Consider the following 23,392-nt stretch of genomic DNA (forward strand, 5'->3'; position numbering starts at 1 on the left):
TTGATCTTCCTAGTATGAAATTTACAAAGGGTACGGGATCAGTGTGAAAGCATACACATTTTTTTCTTCACTATGATAAGGAGGGTGCATAAGCTGCAAGTATCCCTTGCAATATTGCAAGTGGAAAAGAACTATAGCCTCTATAAAAAAAAACTGAGATGTAGGCAAAAAACAAAAATATACACTATTGTCTGCTCAAATCCAAGCTTTTAATTCAAATCTTTATCACCTTAGTGGAAACAAAAACATTCCCATCATCCTTTAAAAATGAATTCATTGGTAATATTTGTAAACATCTCTTGAAACACTCCACAATAAATTTCTACATTTAGTCAATGTGATTAAAATATTTTGGTATAAAATAGGTCTATTACTTACCATCAATTATTTTTTAAAAAAACTGGACACTATAAAAGAATCACGAACTTCAAATTCATTAACTTCTGTTTCTCATCCAACAATGCCTAGCTACAGGACTACACAATCTAGAATCACTCCTATATACTTATGCATTCCCTTTTTAGTCACTCATTTAGTTTCACCAATATATACTTTTAGAAATTGGAAAAATATATAACTCACCCTTTCAGATAAAGTGACTGATAAAACTTTCACCATTTAAGCTGCAAAACCCCCTCCAATATACATTAGCATGCTCCATATTTACCGAGTATTACCTAGTACCTACCCCAAGTTGCAAACAGAGCTCCTAGAGGACCACCTGCAGTAGATCCAAGAGCAGCAATAAGAGACCCAGATTAAATGTAAACATACTTAAACCATGAACTGCACAACAAATACTGAAATTTTTTTAAGACAAAATACACAGAAGTGACAATTAGTGAAATTAACTTAAAAGCAAGCCATGTTACCTTGCTAACAGCTAGTAATTTCTGCGTCAGTTGACTGATGAGGGTTGGGACATATGGGACAATAGATTCCTGAAGCAATGAGAAGCTCCTCATGATTGCTGAAAAACAAACCAGTTATTCAATTACTCTGTAAAAATAAAGCTCAGTTCTCAAACAAGGAAATAAAACCAGTTATGCAAGGTTTGCACAATAGATCTACAGCAACTCCAAATTTAATGTTAAACAGATTCTACAGTAACCATGTACATTTGAAATCCACAGTCAGCAATATAATAGATGAAGATCACTTTTGCCAAGTAAAAGGAAGTTTTTATAAAAAAAACAGCCCCCCCCCCCATATCCTTTAGACTTGCTCTCTCTGGTCCCTTTCTCATCATATTTCTGGAAAAAGTCACATTATTCCTCTGCATAAAGGAGGAAATCTAACAGATATTACTAACTTTAGACCTGTAACAATCTTACACTTCCTCTCAAAAATACTCGAAAAATGTATTCAAAAATAAAAAATTGCTAAACGATCTCTTGCAGGAAGAACTTCTATCCACCACACGACTTCCATTCTTCCTGTACTATTAACACTGTACTTCGAACCTATACAGATACTATCAATAAAGCTTGAGATAATGGCAGACTAGTCCCCACCTAATTTCTAAACTTGTCTAAAGCCCTCAACAGTTTGTCAAAGCAAACGTCTACTTCAAATGTCATTTAGGTCTCTCAACCCATCCTTCTATGGTTGAGAAAGCTACCTATCCAATAGGTAGTCAGTAAAATGGCATTCCACCCTCTATGAAGGTCTGACGTGAACTTCGCTCCCCTTCCTGTTAATGGTGGGAAGCAGTACCACTTCCCTGGGACATCAGCATACAACCAGTGTAAGGAAGCCATCCACCATCTTTAATTTTCTTGTCAATGATCCGGTATGGAAGGCATTCCACAGGGGCCCTTGGGGAGAGCCCAGACATAAGGCCCTCAATATGCCCCTAGAAGAAAAAGCCTAAGTAGTAAATGACACAGGGAACCTGCTCCCCTCCCCAAGCTTGTCAAGACCAGAAAAGGCCCAAGTCTCCATGAATGTCATTGATGTAGAAGTCTAGTAGAAAAAAAGGTAAAATTGTAGCTGCCCAAAGCCTGGGATTCCCAAAAGGAGCAAAAGATGAAGGTTGTTAGTGGGAAACCTGTACTACACCAGTAATCCAAATGAGTATCGCAATAATTACACGTTAATTGCATGAACAAAGTACAGTTTTGTACCTACCATAAATGTAGATGTCCGATAGGTATGCATCTGCAGTCATCACATATGGGTTGTCCTGCCTCAGGCAGCCCTTCGGTCGGCCGGATTCCAAAGTCTGGGTCCGGCGTTGGCTGATGTCGCACTTTCCCCAACATCAGAGCGCCTGGGGTATAAAAGCATCAGCCGACGCCATCTTCCTCAGTTTTTCTTGCCCCAGATGCCAGGTGCCCTCTAAGGAAGGCTAAATTTGGAGAGATGCATTTTAAAAATCCAAACATGCGTAATAATATAAAAACAAATACACCATAATAGATTCCCCCCCAGCTAGCTATAAGAGGGGTAAGTACCCAAGAAATACCACAGAGGGGAAGGAGGGAGGGTAAACCTGACTGTAGATGCATACCCATCGGACATCTACATTTATGGTAGGTACAAAACTGTACTATGTCCTTCAAGGATGCATCTGCAGTCATCACATATGGGTAGAATACCATAGCCAATCTGGGGGTGGAGGAACTATGTAAAGGATGGTGCAGCTAAAATGCCCTGCAGGACTGCCGTAGCAAAGCCTGCTCTGGATCTGGAATATAAAGGTAAATTGTAATGCTTGGCAAATGTATGCACGGAGCTCCATGTAGCAGCTTCTAAAATGTCCTTGGTAGCCACCCCTCTTAAGAAGGCTGTGGAGGTGGCTGTGGCTCTCGTGGAATGGAGGTCTAATGTTAGCTGGCACAGTTTTTCCATGAAAGGAGTAACAAAAACTAATGCAATTCCCTATCCATTTTGAAATTGTCTGTTTGGAAATTGCTTTTCCTTGTGTACCAGCAGCATATGCTACCAACAGCTGGTCAGTTTTTCTGTAACCTTTAGTTCTGTCCAAGTAGTAGCACAACTGTCTGTGTATGTCCAGGGTGTGCAGAAATTTCTCCCCTTTGTTTTGTGGATTTGGAAAGAAGGTAGGCAAGTGAATAGCTTGATTTAATGAAACCCTGGATACCACCTTTGGCATAAATGTAGGATTGGTTCTCAATGAAACTCTGTCCTGATGAAAAATAAGGAATGGCTGTACTGCTATAAGGGCCTGTAACTCAGATACTCTTCTTGCTGAGGTTATGGCCAGAAGGAAAACGGTCTTCCAAGACAGGAACTGTAGTTCTGCAGATGCTGCTGGTTCGAAAGGAGGCAGTGTTAGTTTTTCCAACACGAAGTTAAGGTCCCAAGTAGGTAGAGGTGGTTTCCTTGGAGGATTGATGTTTTTGATTCCTCTTAGAAACTGTCTTAGGAGAGGATGAGAGAAGACAGGTGTATCAGTATTGTACTCTGCTGAAATTGCTGAAGCATGAATTTTAATGGAAGAGTAAGACAGACCACTGTGGAACATTTCTGCCAAGTATTCCAGGATATGTGCCATGTTCATCACTGTCGCATCTAGGCCCTTTGTGGTGTTCCAAATGTGAAATCTTTTCCATTTTGCTGAATATGCCTTTCTAGTGGAAGGCCGGCGAGCTTCCATAATAATATCTTTCACTCTCTGGGATAGCTTGTCCTGAGGAGGAGTCAAGGTATTTTCCAGGCTGTTAGTTGCAAGGTTTTCAGGTTGGAATGCAGAGTTTTGTAATTGTGCTATGTCAGTACAAGTGGCCATAGAAGAAGAGGCCATGGTTTCGTGCGTGACAGGCTCTTTAACAGTGGGTACCAGTGCTGTCTTGGCCAGTCCGGAGCTATCAGAATCACTTTTGGCTGCTCTGTCCTGATCTTCAGTAAAACCTTGGTCATTAATGGGAGAGGTGGAAATGCATACACTGTTAGAGTTCTCCAGCTGAAAGAGAGGGCGTCCACTTTCCATGCTTGTGGGTGGTATGTCCTTGAGCAGAATTTCTTCAGTTGATTGTGGGGGGAGGCAAAAAGATCTAAGTCCGGCCTCCCCCATGATTGTGTTATCTGTAGAAAGATACCTGGGTGCAGCATCCATTCGTGTGCATCCATGATATTTCTGCTTGAGCTGTCCGCCAGTATATTGTCTTTCCCTGGCACAAACTGGGATTGTAGCTGTATCTTGAGTTTCAAGGAAAGTTCCCATAGATTCATTGCCAGCCTGCAAAGAGGATATGAATGGGTGCCTCCTTGCTTGTTTATGTACCACATAACCGTGGTGTGGTCTGCCCTTATTAGCAGATGGCCAAGATGCAGAAAAGGTTTGAAGGCTTCGACTGCATGTATCACTGCCAGCATTTCCTTTTGGTTTATGTGCATGCGTAGCTATTTTTGTGACCATAGACCTTGAATGCATCTGCCCTCCATGTGTGCTCCCCATCCGTGGTCTGAAGTGTCTGTTGTAATGGTTTGGCTGGCTATTGGTTTGCTGAAAGGCAGACCCCTGTTTGACGGGCTTGCTTGAGCCCACCACAGAAATTCCTTTTGAAGGCATGGAATGAGTGGTATCAAAGTTTCCAGGCTGTGACTGTGCCGAGTCCATAAACCCCTTAGGTACCATTGTAGTTTCCTCATATGTAGTCTTGCTTGCGGAATCAGAAGGATGCAAGAAGCCATGTAACCCAGGGCCTGCAGGATTTTCCTTGCAGTCAGCTGGGTTTGTCTTGTAAGATTTTTGAAGTAATCTGGTAGTTGCTTTTGTTTTCCTTCAGTGAGGAAGGCCATTTGGGTGGTTGTACCTAGATCTGCAACCAGAAAGGTTATTCTTTGGGATGGAACAAGTCTTGATTTGTGAAAGTTGACTGTATATCTCAAGGCCTGAAGTAGGTGGATGGCATAATTCAAGTGTTTTACCAAAGTTTGTTGGCTGTCCGCTTGTATAAGGCAGTCGTCCAGATATGGGTATATTTGAATTCCCTGAAGTCTGCAGTGTGCAATTACTGATGCCAGGCATTTCGAGAATACTCTGGGCGCAGTAGACAAGCCAAAGGGCAATGCTGAGAATTGATAATGCTCTGACCCTGCAAGAAATCTGAGGTGTCTTCTGCAACTTTGTCTGATAGGGACATGCAGGTATGCCTCCTTGAGGTCTAGAGTTACCAGCCAAGACCCCTTGCCCAGCATGGGAAGGAGCTGCTGTAGAGTCAGCATTTTGAACTTTGGCACAATGAGATAAGTATTCAGTGCGGACAAGTCCAGAATAGGCCTCCATTGTTTTTCTTTTCTTGGAACAAGGAATAGTCTGGAATAAAATCCTTGGCCTTGTTCTGAGAGAGGAACCTTTTCTATAGCTTTCATTTGCATTAAGCTGGAAATTTGTTTCAAAGCCTCTGCCCTTTGATTTGGTGGCAGGTCTGGCATGCCCTTTCTTTTTGGTAATGTGTAGAAATGAAACCTGTATCCTTTGTCTATTATTTGTAGTGTCCATTTGTCCCTTGTAATACTGTGCAAATTTTCTGAGAATAAAGAAAGCTTTCTGCCCAAAGGTGCTTCCAATTGAGCCCTGGTTGGTGATGTCAAAGTAAAGTCATTGAGCCTGTCCTTGTGCAGCAGTTGAAGGTCCTGCATTACCTCTCTGGTGGGAGGCTGCCACTGACGTCCTCTCTGTAGGAGCCTCTAGCTTGCCCCTCTACCTCTGGCACGCCTGTTCTTGCCTCTCTGAAACCTCTCTGTGTCTGGAAAGGACCAATTCTTGGAAGGCCAATTCCTGCTGAATCTTGGTGGTTGTACTTGGAGAAAATCCTTGACTGTTTGTACGGATTTTGCCTTTTCTTCATATTTCTTTAGGACCTCCTGAGCCGTGGAGCCAAATAACTTTTGCTTTTCCAGAGGAGCATCCAGCAGCTTTGCTTTAACATGGTCTGGCAGAGATTGTTCCTTCAGCCAAGCATGCCTACGTATGACTGCGCCAGTCATAGCTGACCTACATGAAGTTTCCAATGCATCATAACCACATTGCAAGAAATGGTTGCTAACCTGTTGTGAGTGATGTACCAGATCCTGAAGTGACTTGCGGTCTAGGGGGTCAGGTGAAGACAGTTTTTTATGCAATTCATCTAACAAATACTCTTGGTACTATATCATATGAAATTGAGAATTTAATGCCCTCATAAAAAGAGTAGCAGAAGTATACACTTTTTTACCCCATCTCTCTAAAGCTCTGGACTCCCTTTCAGAGGGGAGAGGATTTTTAGCAGTGGCAGTTGCAACCCCTTTAGGGCCCTGGGAAATAGTTTCTGGATCAGCAGAGTGGGCCTTGTAAAGGTAAAGATGCGAGTCTGGGACCCTGTAGTACCTATTGGGTTTGGCAGGAGCCGGAGGGAGAGAATCAGGGGTTGTGCTAGAGTCAGAGTACACATCAATGACATTCAAAACAGGAGGAATAGCTAAAGGCCTATGCTGAGGCAAATGTAAAAAGGTCCTTAATCTTTTCCTGGAATCAGAGAATTCCTGGCCCTGCCATTGGAAATGCTCTCTCATGGTGTGTAGTGTCTCCCCAAAGGAAAACTCTTCAGAAGGGGAGGCCGAGGGAATAGATTCCTCTGCATCAGAATCCTCGTAGGCCGAAAAAGCCTCCTCCTGGTGGTCCAAGAGAGTAGAGCCATCAGAGGCCTCATCTGAGGAGTGGGGATCTGAGTGCTCAACCCTGGGCCTTTTGTCTGGAGGAGGTTGAGAGCCCCTAATTAAGGAAATAAGATCCTCTGCTAAGCTTAGAATCTGTGAACCAGTAGAGGGTCCCTGAGGGATAACCTTGGGAGGCAAAGCTTTTGAGAGTTTAGCAGCTTTAGCCCTGGAGAATGCCTTAATGGACATGGATGCAGGAGGCCAGGCTGCACCATGTGCTGGTGTAGATTTGTCTAATGGAATGGTGTCGGAAGGTTCCAGGACACCACTTTCTGTTGGAAATTCAACAGACTCAGCCGGGGCCTCCGGGACCGAGGTAGTCGGTTGAGCGGTTTCGGTAATTGGAAGTACCAAGGACTCTGTTTCAACCGAGACACTCGCAGTAGGCCTGGCCATGGTTTCAGCCGAAACCGCGGCCCGCGTGTGTCTGTCCTTGTCCTTCCGTTTCTTAACTAAATAAGAAGTCTGAGTCTCCGACGGCATCTTATACAAAAAACTAGCCCCAAAAAATTCCTCTGCAAACTTCGCCCGACGTCTAAGAGTGCATCGGTTGAAGGAAGCACAGGCTGAACAGGCCGAGACGTCGTGGTCTGGGCCTAGACAGGGTAGGCAGTAAGAGTGGAAATCCTTATGAGGAATTTGTTTCCCACAAGGTAAACAATTATTAACTTTATCTGACATCGGCTGAGGCAAGAAAGAGTCCCCAACGGGGTACTTAGCTTTTTGAAGTCTTCGGTAGCTGAATTACAGGAGCTGGCCGACCGGCATTTGCGAACTGCTTCTGCTTCGGGCACCACGCGGCAAGAAAGACTGGGGAAGATGGCGTCGGCTGATGCTTTTATACCCCAGGCGCTCTGACGTTGGGGAAAGTGCGACATCAGCCGACGCCGGACCCAGACTTTGGAATCCGGCCGACCGAAGAGCTGCTTGAGGCAGGACAACCCATATGTGATGACTGCAGATGCATCCTTGAAGGACATCTGTTGGGGTAGTAATGACTACTGCAACAATTCCCAGCGATCACAAGAAAGAAGTTGTAATAGGTTGTAGGAAACCCTACAACAGGATGACCACAGCAAACAAAGCTCTCTCCATAGAGTTAATGTTGAGCTAGCAATATTCTGAGAATCTGTATAACAAAAACAAAAAATAAAAAAAACAGGATGCAACCTTTACAATGGCCTGTAAAGTCAACTCCTCTGAAGATGACTAATGTGGCTGGTGACACCTGGTTGCGAGTCAGTGACCTAGCTTCTCAAGAGAAGTAACCGAAAAACATTGCACCAGACATTTACAGTCTGGAAAAAGTTACAAAAAGTTCTGAAATGTTTGTTCTAATTAAAATTTTCAGCTGGGTATGCAAGTCTTGGTTTATATGACAGCAAGCAGAACGGTTATTTTCCATATCAAAACCTTAAGGGTGATGCTGTTTTGCTGGAGTTTTTCCAACAACGATGAGGGTTCTCACAGATATGCAGTCTTTTCTAGAAAAAAATAGACACTCATCCTGGGAAAGAAGGGATTCCATATTGTCCTAACTGCTTCCAGACAACCTTTGATAGACAGCAAGGATGGAGTCACATGGGGAGGGCTACTGCAGGAAGGACAAGGGAATGGCCAACCAAGCTGGGGTAAGTAACCATTAATTGCTTCAAGAACAGCAGCATGATGTAAACCATTGGGGGAGCACAAGCAGTCCTTATAGTGATGTAAAGTGATCACAGCTACAGCTGAAAGGTTAATGCCATTCATACAAAACTCTATTGGACAGGATGTTGCTGAGAACCTAACCTCCACGAAGTTTGCCCCGATGGCCCTTGCTGCCCTACAGATTACACATACCCTGATTTTCACCTATGTTCCCCATTGCCTGCTTAACTTTGCCTTGATGACAACAGGAGGGACACCTTTTACATAAGCAACTTCTGTCGTACTTCAGTATTTGGGGTGGGGTTAAATTGTTTTGTTACTTGAACCAGTCCTCCCCTTTTCATACAGTCTATAAAACACTTCAGCTACAATAGGCTGAAAAGAGCAGATCCTTAAATGATGGGCATTTAAGATCTGCACTTGGACATCCTCAGCACAGGATCTGCAGTCAAATGTGTCCACTGATAATAGACCCCATGGTTACTGCTCTCAATGTTGCAACCACTGCAACATAGTCACATTTAATGGCAGTTTTCCCACTTGAGTAATCACATGGGATAAACTCAGGGACTTCAGCCTTTATGGAACCAGAAATCCCATTTAAGTGTCCTCAGCTAATTCAGGAATTCACCCTATGTAATCATGTGGGTTTGACATTAAGGAATCTTAAAGACCAGGGTGACAGCTGCGTATACTTTTCACAAAGCAATCAGAACCATATTTACCTAGTCACTGGGAAGGGTATTAAGGGCCAAAGCATTTAAGCAATACCAGACTTACCTGAAAACACTAATACTTTTATTTACTTTTTTTTATTTTACATTTGTTTACCAGGAAAGTCCGACTGGAACAAGGCATATTTACAGCGGAGGCCTGGGGAGAAAAGCTCCACAACATAACAGTACAAATGCAACAAATAAAAAAACTTCTGTACAGAGGCATATATACAATCAGAGTTCCATGTCTTTATATGACAACAAAATCCACAAATGATAGAAAATTTATATGCAGTGGTATATACTCAAGGAGATTTTTTTGTACCTTAGTTTGATTTGAGCAAGCTTGTTATATAGACAGCATAAAGTACAGTTTTGTACCTACCATAAATGTAGATGTCCGAACTGGATAGCATCTGCAGTCATAACAAATGGGTAGTCCTGTCGTCAGGCAGCCCTTCAGTCGGCCGGATTCCAAAGTCTGGGTCTGGCTTCGGCCGATGTCGCACTTCACCCGACGTCATCTCTGCTGGTCTTCGGGTATAAAAGCATCGGCCGACGCCATTTTCTTCAGTGTTTCTTGCCCCAGATGCCAGTCGCCCTTATGGAAGGCTAAATTTGGATAAATGCCAATGTATACAAATAAAGTAGAAGGCAAATACAAAAAGTATGTACATATATACAAACAAATACACCATAAGAGACTCCCCCCCCAGCTAGCTATTAGGAGTGTAAATACCCTAGGAGTACCACAGAGGGGAAGGAGGGTGGGTAATCCTGACTGCAGATGCTATCCAGTTCGGACATCTACATTTATGGTAGGTACAAAACTGTACTATGTCCTTCATGGATGCATCTGCAGTCATAACAAATGGGTAGAATACCATAGCTAAACTAGGGGTGGAGGAAGTAGAATAATTATGGTGTAGTTAGGATCCCTTGCAGTACAGCAGTGGCAAACCCTGCTCGGGATCTGGAATATAGAGGTAGGTTGTAATGCTTGGCAAATGTATGCACGGAGGTCCAAGTAGCCGCCTCAATAATGTCCTTGGTTGCCACTCCTCGTAAGAAAGCTGTGGTAGTGGCTGTGGCTCTTGTTGAATGAGGTCTTATGTTCTCTGGCATTGGTTTTCCATGGTAGGAGTAACAGAACCTGATGCAATTTCCTATCCATTTGGAGATTGTCTGTTTGGAAATTGCTTTTCCTTCCTTCCTGGTGCATAGGCCACTAACAGCTGGTCAGTTTTTCTGTTGCCTTTGGTTCTGTCCAGGTAGTAGCGTAACTGTCTATGTACATCCAAAGTATGCAGGAGCCTTTCCCCCCTGTTCTGTGGGTTTGGAAAGAAGGTAGGTAGGTGGATTGCCTGGTTAAAGGACACTCTGGATACCACCTTTGGCATAAATGTAGGATTAGTTCTCATGGAGACTCTATCTCGATGGAAAATCAGGAAAGGTTGTACTGCCATTAAGGCCTGGAGTTCTGAAACCCTTCTTGCTGAAGTAATTGCCAGAAGAAAAGCAGTTTTCCATGATAGATGTTGCAGATCCGCTGTTCCTGCTGGTTCAAAAGGGGGAAGTGTCAATTTTTCTAGTACAAAATTTAAGTCCCATGCTGGTAGTGGTGGTTTCCTAGGAGGTTTTACATTCTTGATTCCTCTGAGGAATTGCCTAAGCAAAGGGTGTGAGAAGGAGGATCAGAACTGTATTTTGCAGAAATAGCTGAAGCATGTATCTTGATGGAGGAATATGACAGGCCTGTGTGTAGAAGCTCTGCCAAGTACTCCAGGATGTTAGCAATGTCTATGTTTGACACCTCTTTTCCTCTTTCCTCACTCCAAGAGGCAAACCTTTTCCATTTTCCTGCATAGTTCCTTCTTGTTGAAGGTCTGCGGGCTTCCAGTATAATGTCTTTAACCCTTTGAGATAGTTCTGGGTTAGTTGTTCTTAAGTGATGTTCCAGGCAGTAAGATGTAAGGTCTTTAGGTTTGGATGCAGGATGTTGTAGTTGTTCTGAGTTAACAAAGGCATCAGAGGGATTGACCACATTTTCCCCTGAGACATGCTTCTCAGTAGGGGATGCCAGTGTTGCCTTGGCCAATTCGGAGCTATTAGAATCATCCTTGGATGTTCCTCTGATTTTCAGTAGTACTTTGTGTATCAGAGGAAGAGGTGGGAATGCATATGCTGTCAGTCCTTTCCAACTGAAGGAAAGGGAGTCCACCTTCCATGCAAGCGGGTGAAAAGTCCTTGTGCAGAATTTCCTGAGCTGGTGGTTGAGTGGGGATGCGAATAGGTCTATTTGTGGCATTCCCCATTTTCTTGTGATGGTCTTGAAGATGTCCGGGGTCAGCATCCATTCGTGAGCATCCGAGGTGGTTCTGCTTAACATATCTGCTAGGGTATTTTCTTTCCCTGGCACGAAGGTTGCCTGTTAACTGGATGTTGTAGCTCAGAGCCATGTTCCAAAGGTCCATAGTCATTCTGCATAGGGGGTAAGAATGCGTGCCCCCTTGCTTGTTGATGTACCACATCACTGTGGTGTTGTCTGTCCTTATCAATAAATGTCCTTCCCTGAGAAAAGGTTTGAATTTCTGAATTGCTAGTTGTACTGCCAGCATTTCCTTTTGGTTTATGTGCAGGTGCAGCTGGTTTGGGGTCCACAATCCTTGTATGCATTTGTCCAACATGTGTGCTCCCCAGCCTAGGTCTGAGGCGTCCGTTGTGATGGTCTGGTTCGCTTGACCTTTGTGGAATGACAAACCTAGGTTTGCCTGGCATGCTTGGGCCCACCATAGGAATTCTTGTTTCAGGCATGGGATTAGTGGTATTTCGGTTTCTAAGCTGTGCCTGTGTTGAGACCATAAGTTTTTTAGGTACCACTGTAACTTTCTCATATGCAGTCTGGCATGAGGAATCAAAATTATGCATGATGCCATGAATACCAAGGCCTGCAGCACCTTTCTTGCTGTTAGTTTGTTCTGTTTTGTTAATGCCAAGAAGTAAAGAGGTAGTTGTTCTTGTTTTTCTGCAGTCAGGAATGCCATTTGTTTTACTGTGTCCAATTCTGCACCCAAGAAGGTTCTTGTCTGGGGTGGTATCAGCCTTGACTTTTTTAAGTTGACTGTGTATCCCAGGGCTTGTAGCAAGCAAATGACCCTTTGTAAATCTGTTGTCAGCTTATCTCTGTTGTCCGCTTGTAGCAGGCAGTCCAGGTATGGATAGATTTGAATTCCCTGTAGCCTGCAATGAGCGATTACTGATGCCAGGCATTTTGTGAATACTCTGGGCGCAGTAGATAAGCCAAAAGGCAATGCTGAGAATTGATAATGCTCTGATCCTGCAAGGAATCTGAGGTATCTTCTGCAAATTGGTCGTATGGGGACGTGCAGGTATGCCTCCTTGAGATCTAGAGTCACCAGCCAACAGTCCTTGCCCAGCATGGGAAGAAGTTGTTGTAAGGTCAGCATTTTGAATTTTGGGACGATGATGTATGTGTTTAAGACGGACAGATCGAGAATGGGTCTCCAGGTTTTTTCTTTTCTTGGGACTAGAAAGAGTCTGGAGTAAAATCCTTTGCCCTGTTGATTTACTGGCACCCTTTCCACAGCTCTCATGTTGGTTAACTGAATTACCTGGTTTTGAGCTTCTGTTCTTTGAGTTGGAGGTAAGTTTGGCATTCCTCTTTTACTGGTAAGGTGTGGAAGTGGAACCTGTAGCCTTGGTCTATGGTCTTTAAAATCCACTTGTCTTTTGTGATATAATGCCAGTTTTGTGAAAATAAGGCTAGCTTTCCGCCTAAAGGTGCTGCTAATTGCTCTCTGGTAGCGGTGTTAGGCCAAGTCATTGAGATTGTCCAGTTGCAGTGGCAGTGGTTGTGGCCGTACCTCGCTGGTTATTACCTTGCCACTGTCTTCCTCTGTAGGCATTTCCTCTGGGTTGGTTTCTGCCTCTAGAGCGACTGTACCTGCCCCTTTGGGTCTTTGATGAGTCTGGAAAGGACCAATTTTTGGCAGGCCAATTTCTGCTAAACCGAGGTGGCTGAACCTGTAAGAAATCTTTAACTGTTTGTACAGATTTTGCCTTCTCTTCCATTTTCTTCATTACTTGTTGAACAGAAGTACCAAATAGACTGTCCTTATCCATAGGAGCATCCAACAGCTTTGCTTTTACCTGATCCGGTAGGACCTGCTCTTTCAGCCATGCATGCCTTCTTATTACTGTGCCAGTCATGGCTGATCTAAATGAAGCCTCCAGTGCATCATAGCCACATTTTAAAGAATGGTTACTAACCTGCTGTATGTTATTTACCATTTCTACAATATATTTCTTATCTAAGGGTTCCTCAGAGGAAACTTTCTTAGACAGCTGATCAAGCATAAACTCTTGGTATTGGATCATGTGAAACTGACAGTTTAAAGCTCTAGCAGAGAGTGGCCGAGGTGTAGACTTTTTGCCCCATCTGTCTAAGGACCTGGCTTCCCTTTCAGAAGGAAGAGGGTTTTAGTATTGAAGAAGCTACTGCCTTTGGGCCCTGGGATATAGTCTCAGGATCTGCAAGTGGGGCCCTGAAAAGGTGGTGGTGGGTGTTGGGTACCTTGTAAAATCTGTCAGGTTTGGCAGGGGCTGGAGGCAAAGAATCTGGAGCAGAGCAAACATCATTAAATGCATCATCCACAACAGGCAAAACTGGAGGTATAGCTAAAGGCCTATGTTGTGGTAGGTGCAGAAAAGTTCTAAGCCTTTTTCTTGAGTCTGAGAAATCCTGTTCCTGCCACTGGAAATGTTCTCTCATGGCATGTAAGGTTTCCCCAAAAGAGAATTCTTCTGGAGGAGAGGCCGATGGAATAGATTCATCAGCATCTGAATCTTCATAGGTGGACAAGGGAGCCTCTGGCTGGTCTGTCGTATCCGAGTCCTCTGAAGAATCATCAGAGTACTCCTGCTGTGGAGGTTCTGTTCTAGGTCTCTTTTCTGAAGGCTGAGAGGCCCTGTCTGGGTGTGATTGGGATCCCCTAATTAAGGAAATCAAATCCTCTGCCAGGGTAAGCATTTGAGAACTAGAAGGATGTCTGTGAGTGGGGGCCTTAGCAGGAACTGTTTTAGCAGTTTTGGCTGCTTTGGCCCTGGCAAAGGCCTTGATAGACATGGCTTTAGGAGGCCTAGCAGCACCACGTGCTGGGGTGGAAACATCCAAAGGGATGGTGTCCGATAAATCAGTGGAGGCTGCAGTAGTAGGTAAGGTGTCAGAGGCAGTTTCAGTTAAAGTAGCTGAAGCCTCGGTGGAAATTATGGATTCGGCTGACGGTTGACTGGTTTTCTCGGTTTCAGCCGAAACAGAGACACTCGCGGTTTGCTTATCCGTGGTTTCGGCCGAAACCGCGGACCGCGAGTGTCGGTCCTTTTCTTTGCGTTTTTTAATTTGTGTTGTCGGTTGCTCCGACGGCATAATGTATGCAAAGTCTGAACCGAAAAACTGTTCAGCGAACTCCGACCGACGTCTAAGCGTTTGTCGGTTGAAGGAAGAACAAGCTAAACAGGCAGCAACGTCGTGGTCTGGGCCTAAACAAGATAGGCAGTAAGAGTGGAAATCCTTATGAGGTATTTGTTTCCCATAGGTTAAACAATTGTTTACTTTTTCTGACATCGGCTGAGGCAAGAAAAGGTCCCCAACGGGGTACTTAGCTTTTTAGAAGTCTTCGAAGTAGTATTCGGTAGAAGGAATCTCTGGATCTGACCGACCGGCACTTGCGAACAGCTTCTGCTTGAGCGCGGTAAGAAAGACTGAAGAAAATGGCGTCGGCCGATGCTTTTATACCCGAAGACCAGCAGAGATGACGTCGGGTGAAGTGCGATATCGGCCGAAGCCAGACCCAGACTTTGGAATCCGGCCGACTGAAGGGCTGCCTGACGACAGGACTACCCATTTGTTATGACTGCAGATGCATCCATGAAGGACATCTTTGAATTCCTTACTGGTAGTACAAAGCATAAAAATGAAGGAATACAGAAAAGTACAGTTTTGTACCTACCATAAATGTAGATGTCCGATAGATATGCAACTGCAGTCATAACATATGGGTTGTCCTGCCTCAGGCAGCCCTCGGTCGGCCGGATTCCAAAGTCTGGGTCCGACGTCGGCTGATGTCGCAATTCTCTCCGACGTCACAGCGGCTGGAGTATATAAGCATCAGCAGACGCCATTTTCTTCAGTGTTTCTTGCCCCAGATGCCAGGTGCCCTCCAAGGAAGGCTGTAATCAAATTGAAAGACAAAAACAGGATTCCAGACAAATAATTAAGCAATAAACAGATACACCATAACAGATATCCCCAGCAAAGAGAAAACAGGGATAGGAGTGGACCCAAGGCATACAGGGGTATAGAGGGAGGGAAAATCCGACTGCAGTTGCATGTCTATCGGACATCTACATTTATGGTAGGTACAAAACTGTACTATGTCCTTCAAGAATGCAAGTGCAGTCATAACATATGGGTAGAATACCATAGCTTAGCTGGGGGAGGAGGTATGCTCTAGGAAAGATGGTGTGGCAATCAAACCCTGCAGGACTGCTGAAGCAAAGCCTGCTCTGGATCTGGAGTATAGAGGGAGATTGTAGTGTTTGGAGAATGTATGCACGGAGCTCCATGTAGCAGCTTCTAGAATGTCCTTTGTAGGCATCCCTCTTAAGAATGCTGTAGAGGTGGCTGTAGCTCTGGTGGAGTGTGGTCTGACATTGGCTGGAACATTCTTCCCATGGAAGGAATAACAAAATCTGATGCAATGTCCAATCCATTTTGAAATAGTCTGTTTTGAAATTGCTTTTCCTAGTACTCCAGGGGTGTAAGCTACAAAAAGTTGATCAGACTTCCTACTGGTCTTGGTTCTGTCCAGGTAGTAGCGAAGTTGTCTGTGAATGTCCAAGGTATGCAACAGTCTTTCCCCTTTGTTCTCAGGATTGGGGAAGAAAGCAGGCAGATGAATAGCTTGATTTAAAGAAACCCTAGATACCACCCTTTGGCATAAAAGTAGGGTTGGTTCTTAAGGAGACCCTGTCTCTGTGAAAGATTATGAACGGTGGTATTGCCATTAGGGCCTGTAGTTCCGAAACCCTTCTTGATGAGGTAATTGCCAACAGGAAAGCTGTCTTCCATGAGAGAAATTGTAAGTCCACTGAAGCTGCTGGCTCAAACGGAGGTAGTCAGTTTTTCTAGGACAAAGTTGAGGTCCCAAGCTGGCACTGGAGCCTTTCTTGGTGGCTTAATGTTCTTGATTCCTCTGAGGAATTGCCTTAGTAAAGGATGTGGAAACACAGGCAGATCGGTATTATATCTAGCTGAAATAGCTGAAGCATGTATCTTTATGGAAGAATATGAGAGTCCATTCTGTAGCACATCTGCCAAGTATTCCAGGATGAGTGGGATGTTCAATAATGATGCATCATGTCCCTTGCTGGTATTCCAAATGCTGAATCTCTTCCATTTTGCTAAGTAAACCTTTCTGGTGGATGGACTTCGAGCTTCTGTTAATATCCGCTGAACTTCCTTGGAGAGAGATAGATTGAGGCTATTCATGGGATCTCCCAGGCTGTTAGCTGCAGTGTCTGAAGATTTGGATGCCCTGTTTTGAAGTTGTGTTGTGTCAAAAGTAGGGGCCATTGTGGAAGGGCCCACTTCTTGTTGTGACATATGCTCCGTAGTAGTGGGTACCAGTGTTGTCTTGGCCAGTCTGGAGCTATTAGGATCCCCTTGGGTCTCTGCTTTGATCTTTAGTAATACTGTGGTCATCAGTGGCAGAGGTGGGAATGCATAGATTTTTAGGAAGTTCCAGTTGAATGAAAGAGCATCTATTTTCCAAGCTTGTGGATGGTATGTCCTTGAACAGAATTTTTGTAGATGGTTGAGGTGAGAGGCAAATAGGTCTACTTCTGGCCTGCCCCATGTCGAGGTGAGTTGTGTGAAGATCTTCGGATGTAACCTCCACTCGTGTGGATCTATGAAATTCCTGCTTAGGCTGTCTGCCATCACATTGTCTTTGCCTGGAACAAACTGGGATTGTAACTGTATGTTTAGGCTCAGTGATTTTTCCCAAAGATTCATTGTCAGTCTGCAAAGGGGGTAAGAATGGGTGCCCCCTTGCTTGTTTATATACCACATCACAGTGGTGTTGTCTGTCCGTATCAATAAATGGCCTTGCTGAAGTTGTTGTCGAAAGGCCTTGATGGCATGCATTACTGCCAGCATTTCCTTTTGGTTTATATGCAGATGTGTTTCCTTTGGAGACCACTGTCCTTGTATAAATCTGCCTTCCATGTGCGCCCCCCATCCAAGGTCTGAGGCGTCTGTGGTCATGGTCTGTGTTATCTGAGGTTTTTTGAATGACATACCCGTGTTTGCCTGGCTTACCGAGGCCTACCATAGGAATTCCTTTTGTAGGCATGGAATGAGTGGTGTGGTTGCCTCTAAGTTGTTGCTGTGCTGAGACCATAGGCTTTTTAGGTACCATTGAAGCTTTCTCATGTGTAGTCTTGCTAATGGAACCAGGAGAATGCAGGATGCCATGTAACCCAGGGCCTGAAGGAATCTCCTTGCAGTTATCTGGGTGAGTTTTGCCAAACCTTTGAAATAATGAGTTAACTTCTCTTGCTTGTCTTCTGTCAGGTAAGCCATTTGAGAGGCTGTGTCTAGATTGGCTCCTAAGAAGGTTATTTGCTGGGATGGTTGAAGTCTTGACTTTTGAAAGTTGACTGTGTATCACAGAGCCTGAAGTAATTGTATGACATAGTTCAAGTTTTTTGTCAACATCAATTTGTCGTCCGCTTGTATGAGGCAGTCCAGGTACGGGTAAATTTGGATCCCCTGGAGCCTGAAATGAGCAATTACTGAAGCCAGGCATTTTGTGAATACTCTGGGCGCAGTAGATAAGCCAAATGGCAATGCTGAGAATTGATAATGCTCTGGCCCTGCAAGAAATCTGAGGTATCTTCTGCAGCTGTGTCTGATAGGGACATGCAGGTATGCCTCCTTGAGGTCCAGAGTAATCGGCCAAGACCCCTTGCCCAGCATGGGAAGGAGATGCTGTAGAGTCAGCATTTTGAACTTTGGTACTATGAGAAAAGTGTTTAATGCGGACAAATCCAGTATTGGTATCCATTGAGTTTCTTTTCTTGGAACAAGGAACAGTCTTGAGTAAAACCCCTGGCCTTGTTCTTGTTGTGGAACTCTTTCTATTGCTTTGATCTGAGTAAGCAGAGAAATTTGCTTGATAGCCTCTGCCCTCTGGTTTTGTGGTAGGTTTGGCATGCCTTGTTTTCTTGGTAAGGTATGAAAATGGAACCTGTAGCCATGATCTATGATGTCCAAAATCCATTTGTCCTTTGTCAATCTGTGCCAATTGTCTGAAAACAGAGATAATTTTCCGCCCAAGGGAGCTTCTATTTGTTCCTTGGTCAGCGGACGTAGAGGAAAGTCATTGAGATTGTGCCTGTGGGGCAGGGGAGACCCCTGTGTCACTTCTTTGGTTTGCTGGCTGCCATTGTCGTCCCCTGTAAGGACCTCTGTATTGTCCTCTTCCTCGGCCACGCCTGTTTTTACCCCTTTGAAATTTTTCAGGATTAGGAAAGGACCAGTTTTTTGAAGGCCAATTCCTGTTGAATCTGGGGGGCTGAACCTGGAGGAAATCTTTGACCGTCTCAACTGATTTTGCTTTTTCCTCAATGGACTTTAACACATCTTTAGCATTAGCACCAAAAAGCTTGTTCTTTTCCAAGGGTGCATCCAGAAGTTTTGCCTTAACATGATCTGGTAGAGGTTGTTCTTTTAACCATGCATGTCTACGAATGACTGCCCCTGTCATAGCTGCCCTACATGAAGCTTCCAATGCATCATATCCACACTGCAGAAAGTGATTGCTGACTTGCTGAGAATTATGTGCAGCTTCCTGCAAAGACTTCCTGTCTAAAGGGTCAGGAGGCGCCAAAGTTTTCTGTAAACCATCTAACAGGTAATCCTGATATTGTAACATATGAAAGAGGCAATTCAGAGCTCTCATAGATAAAGTAGTGGAAGTGTAGACCTTTTTCCCCATCTCTCTAATGACCTAGCTTCCCTGTTGGAAGGTAAGGGATTTTTAGAGGTGGAAGCTGAAACACCTTTAGGTCCCTGAGAAATAGTTTCTAAATCAACAGCATGGGCCCTGAATAAATGGGAATGTGTTTCTGGGACCCTGTAATATCTGTCTGGCTTGGCTGGAGCAGGAGGAAGAGAATCAGGGGTAACACTGGAGTCAGAATATAGATCATCCAAAACATCAAGCACAGGAGGAATAGCTAAGGGCCTGTGCTGGGGCTTTTTAAGGAAGGTTGGCGCTTTCTGGAATCAGAATATTCCTGGCCTTGCCACTTGAAATGTTCCCTCATGGTATGCAGAACTTCCCCAAAAGAAATATCCTCAGGAGGGAGGCCGAGGGATGGAATCCTCTGCATCCGAGTCCTCATAGGTCTGGAAGAGCTCTTCCTGGCCATCGGAGTGGACAGAGTCCTCAGAATCTTCATCTGAAGGGATAGGGTCAGAGGGTTCAACCCGGGGCCTCTTATCAGAAGGAGGCTGGGATCCTCTCTCAGGATGGGCCTGTGAACCTCTAATCATGGAAATTAAGTCTGCGGCCATAGTCATGATTTGTGTCTCAGGAGTAGGCTGTGGTAAGGCTTTAGCAGCAAGGTGCTTGGTCTTGCTGGCTGCCTTAGCACGAGTGGAGGCCTTAATAGACATGGCCATAGGAGGCCTAGCAGCTCCACGTGCAGGAGTGACCTTATCTACAGCAATGGTCTCGGACATTTCCTTGGTTTCAGTATCCGGAGGAAAATCTATAACTGGCGGAGTGGTATCCGGTATCGGAGTCGTCGGTAATGCGGTGTCTTCAGTTCGGAGTGGTGGAATAACCGTCTCGGGGGGAACCGGAGCACTCGCGGTAAGTTTTGGCATGGAGTCGGTGGTAGACGCGGGCCGAGGATGCCGGTCCCGGTCTTTGCGTTTCTTGGGAGTTTGCGATGTCGGAAGTTCCGACAGCATTGTATAAGCAAATTTTTCGCCGAAAAAGTCTTCAGCGAACTCCGCCCGGCGCCTGAGTGCGCTTATTGAAGCGAGCACAGGCCGAGACGTCGTGGTCTGGGCCAAGGCAAGGAAGACAGTAAGAGTGGAAATCCTTATGAGGTATTTGTTTACCACAAGACAGACAATTGTTAACTTTTTCAGTAATTTCTGACATCGGCTGAGGCAAGAAAAGGTCCCCAATGGGGTACTTAGCTTTTTTGATGACTTCGGATTCGAAGAATACAGGAGCTGAACGACCGGCACTTGTGAACTGCTTCTGCTTCGGGCACCGCGCGGCAAGAAAGACTGAAGAAAATGGCGTCGGCTGATGCTTATATACTCCAGCCGCTCTGACGGAGAGAAATGCGACATCAGCCGACATCGGACCCAGACTTTGGAATCCGGCCAACAGAGGGCTGCCTGAGGCAGGACAACCCATATGTTATGACTGCAGTTGCATTCTTGAAGGACATTGAAGGAATACAGAAATGAAGGAATACAGAAATGAAGGAATACAGAATTCATACTAGCCAGGTATGTCAACTTGCACAGAACACATGTGCACCTACAGCTCACACTAACACTCCAAAGGGCAGCATATCCGATGACAGATTAGCCAATTGCCCTTGGCACTAAACATGCAATGATCTGTTCAGATTTACAGAAGTCATGTCCCTGAAATAATTAGACTAAGGCAAGCGTGCCTAATGTAATGAAATCTGTTCTCAAGGAACCCCATATCATATTTGACAACAGTTCACAATAGAGTTTCAAATTCTTGGCCTTGTAATTGGGAATTCAAATATTTAGCACCCTGTAGAACAGTCACAGTGCACAATGAAGATGGATGCCTTCTTGGGTTATGTTGCAATCCTAAATAAATCACTAGTTTTTGAAGGAAAATGAATGCACATTTCATTTCCATGGACGGATAAACGAAGCCCAAATTATGTTCAGGTTTGATTAGTGGCCTGGGCACTTGCTAGAGCTGGCATGAATAAAGGAAAGGAAGACTTGCTTACACACTTTTCTAAGGACAGGTGACTATATACAGATGAGATCACACCATCCTCTGCAGCTTTGGTGGAAACCTGCACTCAGAAATAAGATGAGTAAACTGGATGGGTCTGGGGAAGTAAGAAAGTCTTAGGGCTCAGGGTAACTATTCTCAAGGTTGCACCTTACTGCTCGCTCAGCCTAAATAATGCTATGCCAGCCTGTAAGCGGGCAAGGTCAAACTTGTTCAAAGCCTGCATCTGCAAGCAGTCGTTGAGGCTCCCATACTCAGTCATCTCCCACAGTAGCCCTGTTATCTATATTGTAAAGTGGCTGAAACTGGTCAAAGAAAAAGATTAAATGTCTGGATGAAGCCACGCAACTTCCCACAAGGCTGTGAAGTAGGTCAGGGCAGACACTACTCAGCACAGGTTCAAGAACAAACCCAACCATGCAGTTCCTGCGTCAAAAAGTTTATTCAATGTGAACTTTAGTGCCAACAGTGAAGGTGCAACTTACTCTTGCAATTGAAAGATCAACTATGGGGCAGAATGAGCCACGATAAGCAGCAGGTGGCCATGCTGCTTCACGACCACGAACTGCAGCCTCAAGAAAGCTGTTGTAATTGGATGGCTCAAAGGAGAGTACCAGCTTAGAAATAACTGAAACGATCTGTAAGAGGCTTGAAAGAATCGTTACCCACAGATGTCCTCCTCTTCCATGTTGCATTATTTTTACTGTGGAATTCTCCACCTGAGGCGACCCAAACGTCGGCTTCTATACAAAAGCTTTTAGCCCGGTTGCTGTTGGTGTGTGGGACGTCACACCTAGGGCCATAAACCAGGGTCTTTAAATGTGATATCTGCACGCACAGACCTCAGAAAGTACAGTTGTATACACCTACCATAAATGTAGATGTTCGAGTGTCTTCACTGTTGCAGTCATGACTGTAGGGTTCTCCCCTGCCGGCAGGCGGCCCTCGGTCGGCCAGAATCCCAAAGTCTGGGTCCGGCGTCGGCTGTTCAACCATGCTCCCTGATGTCAGAGCGCCAGGAGTACAAAGCTGACAGCCGACGCCATCTTCTCCAGTTTTTCTTGCCCCAAATGTCAGGAGCCCCAAAATGAAAAAGGTCCCATAACCTTTGCAAATACACCTCAGAAGAATGGTGAAAAAAGGAACTACACAAAATTAAAAATAAGAGGGAACAGGAGGGAGGGAAACCCAGACTGCAACAGTGAAGACACTCGAACATCTACATTTATGGTAGGTGTACAGAACTGTACTATGTTCATCGTGTTTCACTGTTGCAGTCATGACTGTAGGGTAGAATCCCAAAGCTGAAAGAAAGGGAGGTGGTCATAAAGAAGAAGGGGCAGCTAAAAGGCCCTGCAAGACTGCAGAGGCAAAGCCTGCCCTAGACTTAGAGTAGAGGTAGATTGTAGTGCTTAGAAAAAGTATGCACTGAACTCCAAGTTGCAGCTTCCAAAATGTCTTTGGTAGGAACTCCCCTGAGGAAGGCCGCAGAAGTGGCAGCAGCTCTGCTGGAATGAGTCTGTATACTCCCTGGGATTTGCTTTCCATGGTGTGAATAACAAAATCTGATTCCATGAGCAATCCATTTAGAAATGGTCTGTTTTGAAATGGCTTTACCTTGGGAACTTGAAGCATAAGAAAAACAATTGTTCTGATTTTCTGATGTCCTTGGGTCTGTCCAGGTAAAAACGTAATTGTCTGTGTACATCCAAGGAATGTAAGATCCTTTCCCCTTCATTTTGGGGAGTGGGGAAAAAGGTTGGCAAGTGGATAGTTTGATTTAAAGCCACTTTGGAAACCACCTTAGGCATGAAGGTAGGATTAGTCCTCAAAGATACCCCGTCTTGATGAAAAATAATATAGGGTTCCACAGCCATAAGAGCTTGTAACTCAAACTCTCCTGGCAGAGGTTAGGGCTAACAAGATAGCTGTCTTCCAAGATAAAAACTTGGAGTCAGAAGAGGCAGCAGGCTCAAAAGGAGGCAAGGTTAGTTTTTCCAAAACATAGTTGAGATCCCAAGCAGGAATGGGAGGAGATCTAGGTCTTAAGTTCTTAGCTCCTCTGAGAAACTGTCTCATGAGCTGGTGGGAAAAGATGGGAGGGTCTGTATTATAAGGAGCAGAAATAGCAGAGGCATGTATCTTAATGTAAGAGAAAAAGAGACCCTTATGTAAGAGATCTGTCAAGTACAGTAAAACTAAGGTAATGTTAGGAAGAAGAGGATCAGATTCCTGAGCCTGCAT

General features: G+C 44.6%; 1 protein-coding gene across 1 annotated transcript in view; it reads right to left on the reverse strand.

Moving 5' to 3' along the window:
* CSE1L (chromosome segregation 1 like) overlaps positions 1-23,392 on the reverse strand; it is a 1,337,268-nt gene that overhangs the window by 748,354 nt on the left and 565,522 nt on the right. The window contains exon 15 of the mRNA XM_044088970.1: positions 873-970. Within this exon, the coding sequence (XP_043944905.1) occupies positions 873-970 (98 nt within the window). The remainder of the gene's footprint in view (positions 1-872; positions 971-23,392) is intronic.

Source organism: Protopterus annectens, chromosome 12.part0 (assembly GCF_019279795.1).
Source record: "Protopterus annectens isolate FY-2018-M chromosome 12.part0, PAN1.0, whole genome shotgun sequence".
NCBI classification, from domain to species: Eukaryota; Metazoa; Chordata; order Ceratodontiformes; family Protopteridae; genus Protopterus; species Protopterus annectens.